We start from the raw sequence: 18904 nt of genomic DNA on the forward strand, positions 1-18904 counted from the left end.
GACCCACCGATTTTGTGCCCATATACACCTACTGACAGCACCTGCTGCGGGGCCTTTCATTAACAGCTATGAAAAACAGAGGAGACGCAACTTTAAAGTCCCCGAGGTATCACTTCTTAGTCTTAGCACGTTGTGTGCAAAGCTTAGACAATTGTTTAAAAAGTCCTTTCTTCTTGGGGACTGAATATATTCACACTGGAAAAGTGAGAAAAGAAACATGTTTATACATTTATTATATACAATATTAAGGCACAAGTTTAAACAGCAAAGAATAAGAAATCTTTGGCTGACCAACAATATCAATATTTGCTGTGGGTGACACATAACGTTCTTCATTTTCCCCCCTATGTACAAATAACCCTCCAGCTGTACAACACTGTACACCAACTTCTCTATACAACCAACGACAATAAGAAATGACAGTATTTTACAACTAGTTACCAACGTCACCTGGAACGGCTACAGCACAGTTTCCCAAAACGCAAAACAGTTCAAAGAGCTGGGAAAACCAGCACAAATGGAGTTGCACCGCTCTGCTGAGAGGGACTGATTTATGGCAGTAGTGCTCCACGCAAGTCCTGCTAGTGCTCGGGCTGGGGGGAGACCTGCTGGTCCTCCAGACCTTCCCTCCAGGAAAACTAACATCTCTTGACTTCAACATAATTGAGGAGAATGAACCTTTGAGTTTATTTGAGCTATGACTCCAAAAGCAAATGAGAGCTGCCTACACCGTAGTCTCTAACAAATGGTTTCCTATATGTGACCATGAATCTGGTGCAGCATCGGCTGTAAACACACCTACCACGTACCAGAAACTGGAGGAACTGTGGTCTCCACGAGGAGGAGGAGGAGTGCTGTACTCTAGCTGACTTGGAGAAGCTGAGCTACACCACTACCAAACATAACTGAAAGCCACATCACACGTGCTGATCCAACACTGTTTCTGCTGGACACCTAGCTGTCTGCCTGTACACAAATTATTAAATAGTTTCATCAAAAGAAATGGTACAGCTGGTAATAAAATGCTTAGGGACTTCCAAGCACCTGGGTATCCTTATTTCTTGGAGAAAAACGATGAAATGAAATATTCACCACCATTTTACTTGTATTCCCTTGCTTTGTCTTCCTCCTGCCCCGCTCCAACCACAGACACTCGAGGAAGGGCTACGGAGGTGGGTCAGCGCTGCTGCCACGCGCGGGCCCAGCTTTTATGCAAACACTTACAACCTTTAAATTAACTTTAGAGAAAAAAATAAAATTATTTTACAAGGCATATATTAAGCTGCGTAACATCTTCCAAGGGTTTTACAACATTTGGTTTCACAATGCAAAGCTGCTAATACTCAAAACACACAGTTCGCTTGCCCGCACAACCTTCCTACCGCTACTTGGTTTAAGAAGTGCAAAAATCAGAAAGAGGGCGACACCGACGTATGTCTAATTCTATGTACACACAAAAATAAGTGCATAGATTTAACATAGCCATTTTGTTTTTTAAAAAAAGGTATCAGCCAGGCAGTACTGAGCGCAGGGCTCTGGCCCCTGCAGGCGTTGAGGTTGCAAGGACTTCAGTTTTCAGTGAAAGCAGAGTTTAAAGTGCCTGGTGTTTTCACAATCAAGGGCTCTGATCCGATACCTACAGGAAGGGGTGACCTTGAGCCAGCCCTGAGCACACGATTACTTCCAGCACCCATCAATTTTCCACTCTAGGCAGCTTCACATAAAATCCCATCACCCATTTTCCCAAAGCCAAGTTCTTCCTAATGTCATTACGGTGCACCACAAGGTTCAGGAACCGCAAAGCCAACACAAAAATACCTCCAAGAGGAAAATTTCCCTATCAGCATGTGCAATGCATGAAGCAAATGGTATGCCATGATTAATGCTGCTGGTGAGTTGGCTGTCTTACAAAGACAGTCGCCACCTCTTACAGAAATCAGGGACTAAGCTGAAAATGAGAAATGTTCCACCCTGGTTAAAACAAGGTGAAAAGAAACTGCACCTCAGCACAGAAAACAGATGATGCTCATGCTTTGCTTTGCAGTTAAACCCTTCCCGGCCTGATCCTACACCCCTTAATCCCCAGTCCCACGTCAGCTTGAACGGCAGGTTTGTATGCTCAAGGAAGGTAGGATTTGGCTGTAGGCACTGAAAATAATGAAAAATCCTGTTCTTACCACAAACACACTGATTCTTCCACTACTATGAACCACTGCACAGTTAGAGGCATCTTCTGATCTCACATGCAAGCCCAGATTAACTCCAGTGGAAATGCACCCACACAACCCCCCTCTGAATGAGCTTCTGCACTGCACAGCCCTTTGGGAAGCTACCGGGATCCTCCCCCAACTTTCGCTCCTGAAACCTTCCCATCCTTACAAAAGGGATTGCTTCAGCAGGGTCCTCCTCCCCTCCTCTACTTTCATCCTCCATGGGAATTCCAGCCAACAACTGCTCCTACCAAAAAAAGGAGTCTCAGCAAGCTCTGAGGTTGCAAGACATGAATATTTGCACTGTAAATCCAGCTCCAAGAGCAACACTTGTCCAGCTAGGAAAGAGACACCTGACCTGCCTGCCCAGGAAAACCACACCACACCACTTCAAACAAATACTTAGAAGAACCTGCTGTGTACATCTATGGACCAATTATTCACTGAAATTAAGCAGTGAATACTTTTGAGAAATGAATTGATACTGAGAAAGATGCAAATTTCTCCTGGGTTATTGAGAAACTCCCTCTGGCCTCAAAAGAGCCGGGATTTCATTCCCTGTCCCGGCTGCAGAGAGGCAGGAAAACAGAGCGGCAGTTTGCACCCATTCTGTAACTTCACTACCTTCTCTTTACACCAGAAAATGCAGTTTCCTTTTCCCTCAACGATCCCCTTCTCACGCCACATTCCGTTTTCAACGCCCCTTTCTGCTCAGAAAATCCCAGATGTTCATTTCATCGCTCCTCTTCAGCGCACTTGACTTCTCTCCTGGTCCAAAGTCAACTTATCAACTCAAGCTTCATTTCGGGCACAAACTTTCTCTATCTTTCTTCAAACTCTCAGGGTTAGTTTTTAAGGTTGGCACACCGAGGACCATCTTGGACCTGGCTGTACGCACACGAAAGCCCAGAGATGCCGTCCTCTGCTCAGATGAGGACTTCCATCATGTCTGTATCTGGAAACTCAGGCTTGTGGAGCAAGCTGCTCACTCTGCCTTTGCTGTCGGGCAGCTTCCCGTGGCTTGAGTTCTCTGCAATGAGAAGAAGGGAAAGTTGGTCTTCAGCTCAAATTGAACAGCAAATTGTTCAAACCAAATATAAACCCTTTTTTTTTGGGTGGTGGTGGAGCACATCTTAACTGTACATCCTACATACTGAAAGCCAAATTTGATCAGGAGGCCAAGAACATGTCATGCTGAATTCCCTGCACAATGACAGTAGGTGTGTTGGTGTGCACAGACCCCAAGGGCAGGCGTAAAGACAGTATTTAAGAGATACAGACCAAAGTACCTCTTTAGCTGTAGCCCTAGAGATAAACAGGCATTTGTGAAAGGTCTACATCACTTTACCAAATTACTACTTGTCATCTGATCCACGGTAGCTCTCCACATGTATGCTGCTATTCTGCATCAAGTACAAAATTTTGGAGTTTAAAACATTACGAAGGCAGTACACAAATAATCAGGTAGGTGGCTTAATCTAAAATGTATTACTTTGCCAGTGGGATGGGATAAGAGAATGTACATGGCCAATTATCACAATGTATGATAGATGTTGTTAGGTGTTTATCTTCACCACCATAGTTCTCGAAAGTCAAATTCAGGGAGAAGGAGGACTCTAATTTCTTATAAGCAGGAATAGCTTGAAAGACTATTTTAAAAGTACCTGGAAACAAATTCCAATCTGGATTTCCCAAAACACAGTAATCCAGATTTTCAAGCAATCAGTGATATTCGGCCCGATTAATGATACATGGCATGTTTTTAGAGGGAAGGCTTGCTTTTGAGACAAGATGAATGTGTAGGAAACTGGCTTTTTCAAAATAATGTGTATAAAATAAATGTCTCCCTTGCTGCAAACCAGCAGTTTCCACCTTTCAAAAATAATTAAAATTGTATTTCTTTACCCCCCCCCAAATCTCCACTTTCTCCTTACTATTTCCCCACAGGTTTCCTTTAAAAATTAGGGAGAAAAAGGTGTTTTCAATAACCATGTTTTAAGTTGAAAAAAAGAGAAGGGTCTTAGTATGTGAGCAGGTGCGGAGTGTTTTCAAGGTGTGAAACTGTAATTTTATCTTTGGCAGCATGAATAATTGCATTTGTTGGAAACTCTGCCTGCCGCAGGCAAGTGAAGCTTTACAGAAGCTGCCAAGCACAAAGCTCTGCGAAGCCAGACCGGGCAACCTTGGAAAGTTCCCTCCCTACGATTTTAGTTTCCCTGAAGAAACCTCCCACCACCTTACAAATTGTGAAGGCATCACCCCCCTCCATCAACACTGGGGTGCCTCTGGGGATCTACTGACAGCCCTGAGGATGCTGGCGTTTCGCACCGATGCGGGGATCTGGCAGAGCTCACCCAGTTTCTCACCGGCCACTCGTGTCCCTGGGGGCCGTGGGGCCGGGCTGTGCGAGGGGGTGGTACCCAGCCGTCCACGGCCAGGGAAGGAGGCGGCGGCGGGCCAGAAGAGCTCGGCACTTTTGTCCGTCTGAGTGCTGCTGTCTTTGCTGCCCGTCTTCGTGTGGGAGGCCGCCGGTGCTGGGATGGGCATGCAGGACAAGGAGGGCAGCGGAGGAGGCAGCGAGGGACCCAATGGGTGGTCGTGGTGCTCCTTCCCCAAGAGCAGCCCTGAAAACACGTGGTGGTCAGTCACATCCCAGCTTGAATGTAAGTGCTCTCCTTCTGTCCCACCTCAGAGCTACAAGGCGCTGGTCTGGATATGTCTCCAGCCCTTTAGCTCAGCTTAGCTCTTCCCCTTGATACCGCCTGTTGCTCTTCTCCTGACATCCACATGGTACTTTCCTACAAAACCAGCCTTTTGAGAGCAGCTGCCCTTTCTTGCATCCCCTTCTGCACGTCCGTCCCAGAGGTACCCCCAGCACAGCCTCACACACCTCCATACCCCCTTGTCCCATGCGGCCCCAAACCACAGTCCTGCACTCATTTTCCCATTTAGCTGCTGCATCACATCATGCACTCCTACCCAAAGGGATGCTCACCCTCTTGTTTAAGCAGGCTTTTTTTCTAGCCTAAATTTGTTATTTACTCCCACAAAGCTGCAAATATCATCTGCTTGTTTCTGGCAGGCTTTCCCCCAATGATGGCTTTCCGTAATCAGTGCAGAATGATTTAATATGATTAAAGATATAATTAAGATACAATGCAAGGTTAAAAAATGACTGATTTTTTACTTCAGCAAAAGGACACACGTTCTTTCCATGGAAAATGCTCTGGAAATGAGCCGTCGGGGCAATGTGTGCCATAGCCAGGGTCACTTTTGCTAAGCTCAAGCAGAAGGATTAGGACAAAGTGATGGATGAGCCAAAGCTTAAGCAAAAACTGAGCTCACCTATGCTTCCCTTCCAGATCTTCTCTTCCTTCTTCTCCTCAGCTATCTGGTTGCTGGTGAGCGAGGTCTGGCGTGAATGCGTGCCCGTAGCAGCGGCAATGGAGGGGACGGACCGAGCTGGTCGCAGGCTGGTGCTGTCGGCTTTCCCGGGGTCCTTCCGTGACCGTTGCTGAAGGACCTTGATCATGGCATCCTTCTCAATTATTTTTGCATGGAGATTCTTTATTCTGCCAAAATATGAATGCCTTGCTTACAGGAATGAAAGAAACATTTATATGGGCAGCTCTCCCCACCCTGGGGCAGCAGGATGGGTCCCCGGGCACATGCCCTGCTGCTCTGTCCCCTCCAGTTTTGAGCGACTCGGACAAGGCAGCTCCCACCAGTTCCTCTGAGGATAGCCATGCACTTCGAAACAGGCAGCGTTTCTAGCTATTAAGCCAAAACTGGGAACTCTTTTCTGCAAGGTTAACTGAACCCACCTATTGCTGTGACTTTACCAGCCCAGCAGGAGCAATGAGGGCAGTATCCCGACTGGGCTGCAGATTGCTACCTTCACCAGAAAACAAACACACAGGCAATTTCCACCCTGTAATACATCGGGGCCAAATCTGGAAACCCTCCTTTGGCAGGCTGAGTTAACCCCATGATTCAGGTCTGTCATCAGCTGGAGTAAAGACCTGCTGAAGGTCTTTACCTTCCCGAGCGGAAAGGTTCCCTTTGGTTTGTCTAACAGTTGGGCTGGGCTCTTGCTTCTCCCCCACTACTGCAGAAACGATCAGCACACAGAGTGCAGAGCCGAGCAAAGCTCACTTCTTTTCTCATACAGACCCCGAAGACTCTCAAATCACAAAAAAATAGGATTCTCTGAGACTTTTCTCCAGGAATGATTAACATCAAATCATACCGAAGGACTACAAAACCACATTTAAAAAAAAAATAATTGTACATGTACAGTATGACAGCCAGATGACTATAGCTTGACTGTGATGTACAATATATAGTCCAATGCAGCTGCATTTTGTGAAGCAGTGAAAGCTAAAATGCCGCATCTGGAAAACCTATACGTACAAGGGAGATAGCTAGTAACTTCATGTGGGCATTAGTTTTCATAATGAGATGTCTAATTTGCAATGAAAACACAAGATCATAATCTATCTTTAATGAAGTCAATGGCAAAACTCCGTTACTTCACTGGAAGCAGGATTAGCTTGCATCTGTGAGTGGAAAACAAAAACCAAACCCAGTAAAAACAATCATTGATATTTTCCACAAGCAACAAATAGACCTTTTTATAAAAATGTCTGCAGACCGGTGTTTTTGTGGGGAAGCCAACACTGAAGACCAGATTTTAAATAGTTTTTCAGTAAAAACGTAGAGGAATACACAAACTTTCTCAAGGGATTTTTACTCATCAAAAGGCCAATTTTCACCAGGAAAAGTGTCTGGATTAAAAATACTGCCCCGGTCTAATGCTCATTGAACTACATGGCCACATGTCCACTTTTGTGCTGAAAATGGAGAAGTATCTGCAACAACGAATGTTACTCTCGCTGACTGCCTGTGCCCAAAAAAGTTTATTTTATATCTTCTACTGCTTGTAAATGCATCTTTTTTAGCGGTGCTTGTGGTGCTAAATTTTGCAGGTTTGTTCCTAAATGCCAATGTGACCATCACACAACTTGGATGTGGGAAACAGTGTATCTAGAAAGAGCAGTAAGCAGGCAAGGAGCAAAGAGCGAGGCAAAGGCAAGCCCTCGTGTTGCTCATTATGTAGGAGTGGGATTACAACTTCAGCTTTTACAACCAGATGCTCTTGTTTCCAGAGGGGGATTTTCACTGAGATTAAACAAGCATTCAGCTTCCTCGCGTGCCAACCTCCTTTTAATAGTGGAACAATGTCTGTTTTGTAAGGTCATTTTTGGCACAGAGAGGTTTAACGGGAAGGTAGGGAGGAAGTTACCTAACGACAGCAACACTTTAATCCCTGTTTTAACGCTGAAGAGCAAAACTAAGTCAAGTGAAGCTAAGCCCATCCTTTCCAGGCATGCATGAAGGAACAGAAGGGCATCCTGGTTTACCTGAACCCAGCCCAAACCCCACGACGAGCAGGTATGGCACAATGGCCCCTTACGTGTACTCCATGTCCTGGCAGCGCCGGTTGGCTTGCACGATCTCCTCCTCCTCCTGCCAGCCCCGCACCTCCAGCACGCTCTCACCGTAGCTGCCGTTGCGCGAGTGGCTCGGGGCCGAGGCATCCCTGGCAAAGTGGTTCAACATGGTGAGTCGGGCTCCTGAGGCTGTGAGGGCAGCTTTTACAAGTGAGATTGGTCCTTGCAAAGAAAACCCCAAACCCACATTCAAAGAGCAAGCTACTGATGGTTGCCTTCAAGCAGACAGCTGTCTGGTGTTGGGTTGCCTTGCTGCGGTCTACTCTTGGCTCAGGTTTAGTCATTAACACCATTAAATAACTGGGCTCATTGAACAGAGAGCACGCTAAAATCGTGGGCGAACCCCATGGGGCTCACAACCGTCCCAGAGGACAGGGTCAGACATCAGAAGGACTCACTCACTGGGGAAATGGTCCCAAGTCAACAAGACTACATCACAAATGAGAAACAAAATTGCACACTCTGGAAGGTGAAAAATAGCTCAGGAATTGCTGCCTACACTGGAGTGCAAAAGAAAAGGATCATCCTGAGTCACACACTCAACTGCGTTTCAAAGGGAAATCTCATTTTAGGATGTTTTCAGGGCATTTGGCTTCTAAGAAACTGGGGTGAGAAGTTAATTATCCCATCCTCCTCATCGCTGGAAAGCCTCGCTGCAGTGCCTTGTGTGCTTCTCGGCACCACGCTTTGACACAAACTGGAGACAGTCCAGGCAAATGCAATGGGAATGGGAAGGGGTTTACACTAGGACGTGAGGAATGGCTGAAGGAAGTAAGTTAGTTCAGGCCAGGGAAGATACAACAGGGCATATCTGTCTTCCAATATTTACAAGGCTGTTACAATGTCGACAGTGATCTGTTGTTCATCATGTACACCTGGGAAGGACAAGAATCAATTGAGGTAGTTTGCCGTAAAGAGGTTTAGCTTAGCTATCAGGAGAACCTTTTTATTTTGAAGCTTAATGAAGTGGTGAAACAGGGGACTTAGGCCACAAAATTTCCCTCATTACAGGTTTTTAAAACGACCACGTTGCAGACTGCGGGATGGATGCAGCCATATATCAACAGTCTCTCCTTGCTCCATTGGTGTGGTAGGGAGGAGCTGCCTCATCTATGCTATGCAATTTGGCAGCCCCAGTCTTTGCCGTTGAGGCCATGGCTTGAGTCTGGTACCTGGATTTGATAAACTTTTGGACCTGGTCAGAAGGGTAAATCCTGTCTTAACCAACTATTGTATCTCACTGGCATGACACCACGGAAAGGCACATTAACCCTTGCAGTGCGACTCAGCAGGGAAAGGCAAGCAAAATCCAACTGTAAGAAAATATCCATTCCTTATTATTCCCCCATGCTTTCCGCTGCAAACAGAGTTGCTCACTTGCAGCAACATCTTACCTCTCCGTTGCAGCCGTGGCTGCAGCATTCATGGCAAAGTGCCTGATCGTACTCTCCTCCAGGTACTTCTGCTCCCACTTGGTCATGTCAGCTTCCAGGGCCAGGATCCTTTCCTCCTTCTCCCGCACTAGCTCCATCAGGGCTGGGGCATTGTGCTCCGGGAGGCTGCTCGCCTGGTAGCTGCCCTGCCTCTGCCAGTGGAAACAGCAAGATATTCACCTCCTGCCAAGTATGGGAGCTACTGGCCCTTTTTTCCCCACGTCTTCTCTGGAGCTCACAAAGACATCCCCATGTCTTTTGGCAGGGGCAAGGGGAAACCCCGGCTAAACCCCTTACGTTGCAGGAGGACAGGCAGGTTGACCGTGTGTGCAAGCCCAGCACACGCTTCTCCAGACCACGCTGACAGAAGTAGGGATCCGGCTGCTCCCTGGATGTGCAGGGATTTTGTGGGATATCCCAAGCCAAGGGAAAAGGTAGGAAAAAAAGCTGGTAGGAAAAAGAAGCAATGAAGCTTTAAAAGATATTCTTCTTGCTGGGACTTCATCACACGGCTGGGCAGTGCTCGGTATGGACAGGCAGTTATTACCAGAGGGTTTATATATAAAAGCAGAAAAAAAAGTGACATGTAACCTAGCTACATGTAACTTATTTAAAACAGCGGCTGGGAAAATATCCCAGACATGGATTTATGCCTGTCTCTTCTAGCACATTAGTTCTAATGTGCCCTCAGAAGATGCTTTCTGTGGTGCTGCAGGTAACTTTTGAAGATCCCCAGGCACTGCAGAGTGGCTCCCATGGGATGCTGACAAGCAGCAGTGGGTGCGTAACCCCTTGTATCTACGCTGTGAGGAAAGCACTTATCCAGGCAAGATTTATCCCGCCCAGTTACAGGTACTTAATTAAAGCACCTAAGAGGCACAGGTAGCCTTCCCGAGCTCCTCTCACTGCTGGTCGAGAGTGAAGGAGGACGGAGATCCAGCCCTCGGCTCAGGGGAGGTTGGGTGGAATAAGCACACCCGGGGGAGAGGCATGAAGCTCTGGAAGAAGTCAATAGAAGTAAATGGTTTTTTCAATAAAAAAATGCAAGAGATTTGGTATACTCCATGGCACACAGGACTGTGTTAAAAGGGAAACTGTATCTCGGGAGCACCGGCTTCTCATCCGTGCTACACCACGAGCTTCCACTGGCAAAGCCCCTCCCTGCTCCAGTACCGGCACACCAGAGCAAGGGCTGCAGCAACTGTTTCCATTTTCCAAACCACATTTCCTCCATCTAGACACTTATCCCCTGCTTATGGGAAACTAGAGACACCAGGGAGGGCTGTGGCCTTTGCCTTTGGTGCGGTAACGTGTTTGGAAGCTGCTTTCTGGAAGAGTGCAATATGGAGTAACCCTTAGGAGCAATGGCTGCAAGTCTTCTGCAAAAAACAGCACTTACACTTCAAATACTGTCAAATCCCTGGCAGGAAGGATATATTTTTGAAGCGCAGCCCTGGTCTGTAAATGGCATCTTGGGACATCACAGGTGCCTGTCGTCTTCATTTTCAGTCAAAACCTCTGCCAGCCCTGCACGCTCAGCCTGTAACACTAAGTCAAAGGATTTTATTTTTTGGTCCTAGCTCATGCATTAGCGATAATGAAGGTTTGCTATTTGGACTCGGTTACCAACAAGCCAGGAACAGAAGATACTCTGGCTCGCTGTCTCCTTGTGTGCTGCGTCTGTTCTGCTGACTCCAGTAAAAAGGAGAAAAAAAGCTCTTTTTTCTCTGTGATGAGAAAATATTTCAGTAGATATAACTTTGATAACTCAGAGAAGACAGCTCTGAAGTAAAAAGTTGGGGCGCCTTGAAGCAACATGATTCATTGCAGGGTTGTGGCTCATAAAACAAAAGGTATAAATAGTAAAAAATACCCCAAAGTCTCCTCTCAAAGCTGATAGGTGAGATGTGAAGTCAGAGTATCTTTCTTCTTAAAACTTGTTAGAGGGAACTGGTGTAGGCATTTGAGAACTACGGCAATCCAAAATGCAGTTGCTGATTACAGTGCCAAAAAAAAAAAATTAAAAATGAAACAATCTGTAAGTTACAGAGGAATTTTCTGCCAAAATGAGCAGACGTAGCCTGAACTCCCAAGACAAGGACTTTGTTGACAGTCTATCCCAGTTACTTAATATATCAATTTGTCCCTATATTCCAGCCCAGAGAACAAAACCTTTTCTAGTTCTAGTTTTACCTTCACTTGAATTTTAATTGTATTTTCTCAAACGTTCCTTCATTTACACCAGCATTAGCATGTCATACCCCATGTAATTTCTTTTCTAAATTGGAGGAGAGCAGGCTAAGGGGCAATTCAGAAGAGCTACTGGAAGAAGACAGGAACAGCAAGCCCACGGTGGACAGGGCAAGAAAGATTTAACATACAGCAGCAAGGAAGAGCCAAGATGGATGGGAAGGGTCTCCAGGGAGCAGCAGTGACAGTGATACCATTGGAGGGGTGCTGGGGGAACTGCCCTGCCCTGTCCTGCGGCTGCCAGCGAGGAGGTGCTCTCAGGTCCGGCCACCTCGTGACTCTGCAAACCGCTGATATTGCCCATAAAGCTGTTTCCCAGCCGCATCCTGCCAGCAGAATCAGACCCTCTGCTTTCTGGCAGCACAAGCTCTGTGTAACAGCTGCTTTGGTCTCCACTAATGGCTCATAAATAAGGAAGGGTTATTGCAGCAGATGTATTTCTTGACAGAGATATGAGTGAGCCCTTCAAGAGTTACAAAAGCATCATGCTTTGCTTATGTTGCTGGTTTTTCCCCAAGTGGTGGTTTGATACACTTAGTACATCTGCTTGCCAGTGCCCGTGTATTTGGCACTTGGTGCTGGCTGTAACCTGGAAATCCTCCCTGCAACCTCCCATGCTTCTTTCTCCCCTTTTCACAGATGACTGGACTTTGGGACTCGGGGATGGAGGAGAATGTGAGAGACCAGGTTACTTAACCAAAGAAATAACTGTGCATAAAATACAAGCATAATGCTATCCCTCCGAGGACACAGGGCTGCCAAAAAACCAAGGGGACAGAAATGCAAAACTACACTTCTAGCCAGTCTGGACTGGACTGATTTTAAATAATTTATTGTCTGAAGATGATGACACCATTGGACTCGATTATCCTTATGGGTCCCTTCCAACAAGATATTCAATGATTCTGTGATTTGTCTCCAGATCTGTTATGGACAGAGGTTTCTGTGAACCAAGTACATCATCTTTGTCCAGAATGAATATTGTCTGAGCCCTTGCTCCCACCTAATCCCACATCATCCCACCTTGCTTTTTCAATAAAAAAATCAGCCAAAATCTGTGGGCTAAATCTGACGCCCATGTGTACTGCACCTTTCCTCTCCTCCTTCGGTGTGGAGCTGACCTTGCACAATCTGTGATTGCTGGAGAGAAACCTGGAAGGATGTTCTCCCCTGGCAGGTGTGGGGGTACATGTAGGGGCAGAGCCCTGCCTGCCCTTGAGCAGGGGAGCGAGGACCTCCCAGCCCCACTGCAGGCAGGGCTCAGCCGCGTCCAGCAGCCCCACTGCAGAGCTCCCCCATCCTCCACTGAAAATCAGGAGTTAGAATCATAGAGTGGTTTGGGTTGGAAGGGACCTTCAAAGATCATCTAAGTCCAACCCCCCTGTCATGGGCAGGGACATCTTTCACTAGATCAGGTGGCTCAAAGGCCTGTCCAACCTGACCTTGAACACTTCCAATGATGGGGCATCCACTTAGGAAAGGCTTAGGTGGAAAGCCCAATGACCCAAACCCAAAAGCAAGGTGGCATCTCGCAGGTCTGCAAGCGACCATCCTTCTTTAAAAGCAATGCCAAAGGCCCCATGCTGGGGTCCCGCACAGACCACTCTGTCCTCACCTGCTGCATCCGCAGTGAGTCCAGCTCCCGCTCCAGGCGTGTGCGCAGCCGCCGCTCCATCTGCTCCCTCTTCTCACAGGCTGCCTGCAGCTGCGTCAGTGCCTGCTGCAGCTTCTCCACCTTCTCCACGTAGGCCTGCTTCCTGCGCAGCTGTGGGGGACAGGGGGTCAGCAGCGCCGGGAGGCACCGCACACCCGCCCTGGGCCACCGAGACTGCTGTGCACTTGTAGGTGCGTGTTGGGCGCAAGCATGGCTTTGGCCATTTGCTTTGCAGAGTTTCTGCAGGGGAAGGATGGTGCCCCTTTGATGGGCAGGGAAAGTGCATAGTGGGCATTGCTGGGGCAGCTCTACCCCTTTCGGAGGGAATGCTGCCCAGATCTTCCACCCATTTGGGATCCGGTACCCATGAAACCTGCTGGCCATTTCTGAGCAAGAGCAGTCATGGTGGATACTCTTAGGGCAAGCACACAGGCTGGCCTCAGCTAAGAGGAATCCCAGTGGGTTTTATTGACTGGTAACACTTGGCACATTGTCTGCACCCAAACAGAGTCTCGTTTTTTCAACCCTGTGTATCTGTCCAACGCAGGTGGAACAAGCGGAGTGCCAGCAGCCAGAAGCGCTCCACCTGCTCTATCCTGCTCACAGGCTTGGCCATATCGATGTGCTGGCAGTTAAAGGCGGGCCCTCCTTACGTATATAATGCAATTACTGAAGGGCTAAACATGACACAAGGATTTTGCAATACAGGGTTTTACTGCCAGAGATTGCGCAAGCAGCATACCCCAAAAGGAATTTGCAAGTGGACTGCAGATGTTCAGGGTGCTTAGCGGCTATCCCCACTTCTTCTGCCCTCCTACCATGCCACTAGGCACTCAGTGACACCACAGGGTATCATGATCAGGGCTCATGGCAGGAGCTGGCACACTTGAGAGCCCTCGGGGAGAGGAGGCTGCAGATGCCGGACATGCTGGGGCATCAGCTGTGCCGGGCACTGGTATGGGCATCAAAGCCTGTGCTGAAACCTGACCCCCAGCCAAAATCTGGCACCGAGAAGGGGCGAGCTCATGGGGGCCAGGCACACCTTGGTGTCTGTGAGCAGTCCTCATCCCTGGGGAGTGTGGACACTGACCTGAAAACTCTCCCATGGGGCTGTGGCAGCAGGGTCTGCCTGCTCTCCCCACAGGCTGCAGTCCCTTGCTGCCTTGTTCCTGGGCATGTGCAAAAGAAGTTTGGGGTTTTTTTAATTGTGTGATGCCGGATTCACCTAGGTTCCCTCCCACTGATTACAATGATAATAAAATCACTTTTTCTTGAAATTCCTCTTCTGCCACCCTAAATCCATCCATGTCACAGGTGAAGTGAAAGACGGGCTTGTTCACAGCAAAAGCAAAACTTGGCCTAAACAAACCTCCCCAGCCAGAGCCGACGACTGGCAGTGTGACCTCCCTAGCCCTGCTGTAATCTGGGCTAATGCTTACGGCTCCTGGGGCTTTCCATGAAAATTAATGAGATTATAATCCCCACTAGTCTCTGGCAGCAACACGAAGATTGCATTCCTTGGGAGCGCACAACTTGGCAAGACAGACACAGTGATGGCTTCTTGCTGAATGTGCTATTTTGGCAGTAGGAAGGTGCCTGTGCCACCTCCCAGCCGCGCCAGTGTGGATCGGAGGGGGGAAGGGGGCTCCCCCGGGGTCCGTCCTCGGCAGCAGACTGCCGGATGCTGGAGAGTCCATCCGTACCACAGCAGCCAGAATTTGGCTTTGCAGAAGCCCTCTAAGCCCCAGGGTTCACATGCTCGCGCATGAGTGCACCTCTGCCTGTGTGAGTGAGGCGATGCACACGCGTCCACCGCCTTACAAAACAATTTTGTTGGACATATGCAACAAGACAGTTCCCACATTCAAAAATTTATAGGGAGGTTCTTGAGCCCATTCTGACTTTTCTATCCTGCCTGTAGATTCATAAGCAAAAAATTTACCCATGCATTTAAAAAACAAAGTACAAAATGTTGTCATTTAAATTAATGGGCTTGTCAGTGCAGTATGCATCTGTAAGGGAGGGGGACTGCAATCAGAAGTACATGATACTAAGCTCCACTACCTCACAGACACACAGACTCAAATAAAAAAAAGCTGGATGGCACCTGGAGAGGTACCAGTTCATCCTCCCATTGCAAGGTAGGATCAGCTCTACTTAAAACCTGGCACATGTCTGTACAATCTGTTTACAAAACCCTCCAGAGGTAGGGACTCCACAACCTCCCTCTGCAAACTACTTCACGGCTTATTTTCCTATACTGCCAGAAAACTTTTACCCTAATGCCTAATCTGGCTTTCTCTTATGCAATTTAAGCAAATTACTTCTTGTCCTGTTTCCAAATTGTGATCTACTAGAGCAAGAAGCATTTAATGAAACAATTCACATATTCAGAAGATCAACAAACTTGCCTGAACACTGCCCCTGTCCCAGGGATTAGGAAAATAAAGATGAAGAAGAGCTAAGGCTAAAAGGTGGTGATCCAAGCAAATAAATCTGAGCAAAGACGAGTGGGTCTTGGAAAAATATCTGCACTAGGAACATCACTCCAGTTTGAGCTATGCAGTATCTATTCTATAGATATGAGATTTGAGTTAAAAGACTCTAAGAGATGGAGAATCCACTATCACCCTACATACGTTGTTTCAGTGTTAATTACTCTAACTCTTTATTTCTGGCCTGACTTGCTCAGCTTCAGCCCCCAAACACTGCATCTCATTATTTCTTCTTATGTTAAAGAGCAACGTTTAATCTGGCTGACAGCAATCCCTTCTTCATGTTCATGTGCATGGACTGGAGCTCAGCCACCTCTTCACTTTAACTGTTCACAGCAAAGAACAGCTTCTGGGCCTCAAATAAATTCTACAGCTGTTTTCTGAACCCTCTCTATATTATTCAGTCTTCTATCCAAAGTGTGGACCAGACACATGATTCCAGAAGCAGACTCCTCAATGACATGTGGTGATAGTACCACCTACATGTTTTTTAATTAAATCCTTCTACTAGCAGGCACTCAGGATAATGTAGATTTACATAGTACGCTATCTTATGTTAATTCAACTTAGTAGCTACTGCTTACTTCTCAAGCCTTGATTTAAAAAGCTTTTAAACTTAATTACATTCTGGTGGTAGAAGAAATCTGGGTGGATTTACAAAGCAGTGCATGAGGTAGAGCTCTGTTAATAATAACAGTCATTTTCATTTGAGTGATTTTGTGTTTCCTTCAATATATTCCAAATTATAGTAAAAATCCCTGGTTTAAGATGAAGGTTCAAAACTTCAACAATATCTGCTGCATATGTGTCAAATTAAGCTCCAGAAACACTGGAGACTGTTGAAAAGGTGCTCTGATTTAGTGATGAAACAGGCCAAAACCAAGGGAAAGGGAGCACAGGAGCTTGGGCACACGCTGGCAGCCACAGATTAACTGCACTTCACCTGAGCTGCATGACACTGCCTTGAACAATTACAACATGGCAGCTGGCATAAAATTCATTTGAACTCCCCCTAGAATGAAAAAAGCAGTTAAACATTACCAGGTCAATGTGGGTTTGCTCAGGCTGAGAGCTCTGACAGACAAACTCTGGCAAATACCGTAGCATCACCCTCATATGTTGTCACCCCTGAGCTCTACCATGCCCTATGCAAGAGGTTACCACCTCCGTAACATCTACCGTGCCCTGGTCAGGAGGTTACCACCTCCATAATATCTACCATGCCCCAGGCAGGAGGTTACCACCTCCGTAACATCTACCATGCCCTAGGCAGGAGGTTAGCAGCTCTCTAGAGGGGAACATTTGCCCTCTTCTCAGCTCTACCAGTCCACAATCCAGGATCCTAGCTCTGATCCCCAGCAGAGGCACATTTCTGTTGGATGCCTAGGTGAGGAACTGACAACTGCAGAGCTCTTAGAGACAGAGCCCTAAGGCTGCAAATGTATTTACTGCAACCCAGCAGGCACAGGGTAGCTTCTTATACCACCTGCCTGGAAATCTGCGTTTATGCTTCTGCTGCCTTCACTGCTGTGTATTCAGCAAGTCAATGTTACCTGCCAATACCACACTGACAGTCAGTGGAGCAGACAGGAGCTAAATGTATTTCTTCCCATCCCCTGCAAGATGCCGCAACTGCAGGAGCAGGTGTTGCCACCTAAAAACATTCCTTTATTCAGCCACTTCATAATGAAATGCAAATAGAAAACCTCTGGTTGCCTTTAAGGCAAACAGTGTCAAGTGAATTATGAACAGATTAAAGGTACGCTAGCTCCTGCAGCTACCCCAAAGGGACTGCCCCAAATACACTGGGACGGTGAGCAGGCTTCAGTCTAACTAACAAAGGAGCAATTAAACTTAATGTGATCCTCTTCTTGCTGCTGAGTGTATCCATTGCCTGCAATGGAGTTTTTGAAATGTTCCTAAATAGGAAGTCAGAATGGTCTAATGGTCAGGAACAAAACAGCAATGCCTTCACCATTTACATATAGTACCTTAAGTCTTCCAGACTCTAAGTAACCATTAATTAGCCTAACGGGGGTGGGGGTGTCTGTCATGCTGGATACCCTGATAAAAAACATTCAAATATCACTGAGGTCAATTCACCTTTCATCTTTCCAAGACAATGAACTGCATTTAAGTTACTTGCAGGTATTTGACAAAAGACCTTCCCTGCTCCTCACAAGACCCCTTGCATCCGTGCACCCAGCGGGCTCCCATGGATTCCCACCCAGGCCAGCCTTGGGGAGGGTGCAAGTGGGAAATGCAGCACCGAAGGGGAACAGACCTGCCCAAACTCATGCCAGCAGCCTGTACCAGAGCATGAACCTCTACCGAAGCCTGCTAGGTGAGCATTCTTCCCCTCACCAATGGCCTTCCCGCTCAGATAGTAAAGATTATGTTTCTTTTATTCCCCATAAAACATCCTCCCTCTTTGTTGGTCACAGGGCTAGAGATTTTAAGGCCAAAAAGGCCTGTTTTGACAGTCTTGCCTGATCTGCCAGAGTGCATAGACCTTCAGTTATTAAATCCACACCTTTTGGTTGAAGGTCTTAAGGAACAAAATAAATTGAGATTCAGAGACCTCCAATAATGGAGAACTGACATCACTCTTAGTTACAGTTAAAACTGAGCATTATTTCCATTTTGAATTCGTGTAACTCCAGCTTCCAGCTACTAGATGTTGTTCTGTACCTGTCTGTCAGTTTGAAGAGCCCTCTGTTCCTGGGATTTCTCTTCCCATCTGAATACCTATTTTCACTATCAGGCTTACAGAAGCCTTAAAGACCTCTTGGGAGTTTTGCACAGATGGCACTTCTTGGGTTTCATAGTATGATAGTTTTTTTCCAGCTCTCACATAAAACTTGTAGCTCTTCATAGCTCTAAATCCTGAAAGGTCTGCCTCCAGCCAGATCAGTCAGTTATTTTAAGACCACCGTTCAGATGCGAAGTTACGAAGCCCTGCACTGCTGTGCACGTCTCAAAAGCCTCCTGGCATTCTTTGGGAAGAAATGGGATGCACCAACATCACATATTTGTATCGCAGTCCCAAGTCAGTGAGCAGTCAGCTTTTTATTTGATATTTCTGTTAAGTCCTACCATTACCTCAGACACCAGCTAGCTGAGTTTGGTGTTGCTCCTGGTTACACGTTGAAGGCTCTGCTCTGAAAACATCTATGGTTGTGGTCTCCTTTTATTGCTTGTTTGGCTCAGTATTGTATAACTATGCATTTTCTCTATAAGAGAGCCAGTGCAAGGGGAACAGGAAGACCTGCCACACCATGGCTAGAAGAGATTCGGGACTTGGATGGAGAAAGCCCTAACCATGAGCCACCGCTAGCCTCAGAGCAGA

General features: G+C 46.9%; 1 protein-coding gene across 9 annotated transcripts in view; it reads right to left on the reverse strand.

Annotated features, from left to right (window-relative positions):
* Window positions 1-207: 207 nt before the first annotated feature.
* Window positions 208-18904, reverse strand: part of AMOTL1 (angiomotin like 1) — an 89526-nt gene continuing 70829 nt past the window's right edge. For 8 of the 9 annotated variants that reach the window (XM_076328273.1, XM_076328270.1, XM_076328269.1 and 5 more), the window contains 6 exons: window positions 13022-13171; window positions 9118-9308; window positions 7687-7812; window positions 5556-5782; window positions 4565-4834; window positions 208-3240 (listed from right to left, as the gene is read on the reverse strand). In XM_076328273.1, coding sequence (XP_076184388.1) covers window positions 3137-3240; window positions 4565-4834; window positions 5556-5782; window positions 7687-7812; window positions 9118-9308; window positions 13022-13171 — 1068 coding nt within the window. In that variant the 3' untranslated portion in view covers window positions 208-3136. The remainder of the gene's footprint in view (window positions 3241-4564; window positions 4835-5555; window positions 5783-7686; window positions 7813-9117; window positions 9309-13021; window positions 13172-18904) is intronic. The other variant, XM_076328274.1, reaches the window with a different exon arrangement.

The sequence above is a fragment of the Aptenodytes patagonicus genome, chromosome 1 (assembly GCF_965638725.1).
Source record: "Aptenodytes patagonicus chromosome 1, bAptPat1.pri.cur, whole genome shotgun sequence".
In the NCBI taxonomy this organism is placed as follows: domain Eukaryota; kingdom Metazoa; phylum Chordata; class Aves; order Sphenisciformes; family Spheniscidae; genus Aptenodytes; species Aptenodytes patagonicus.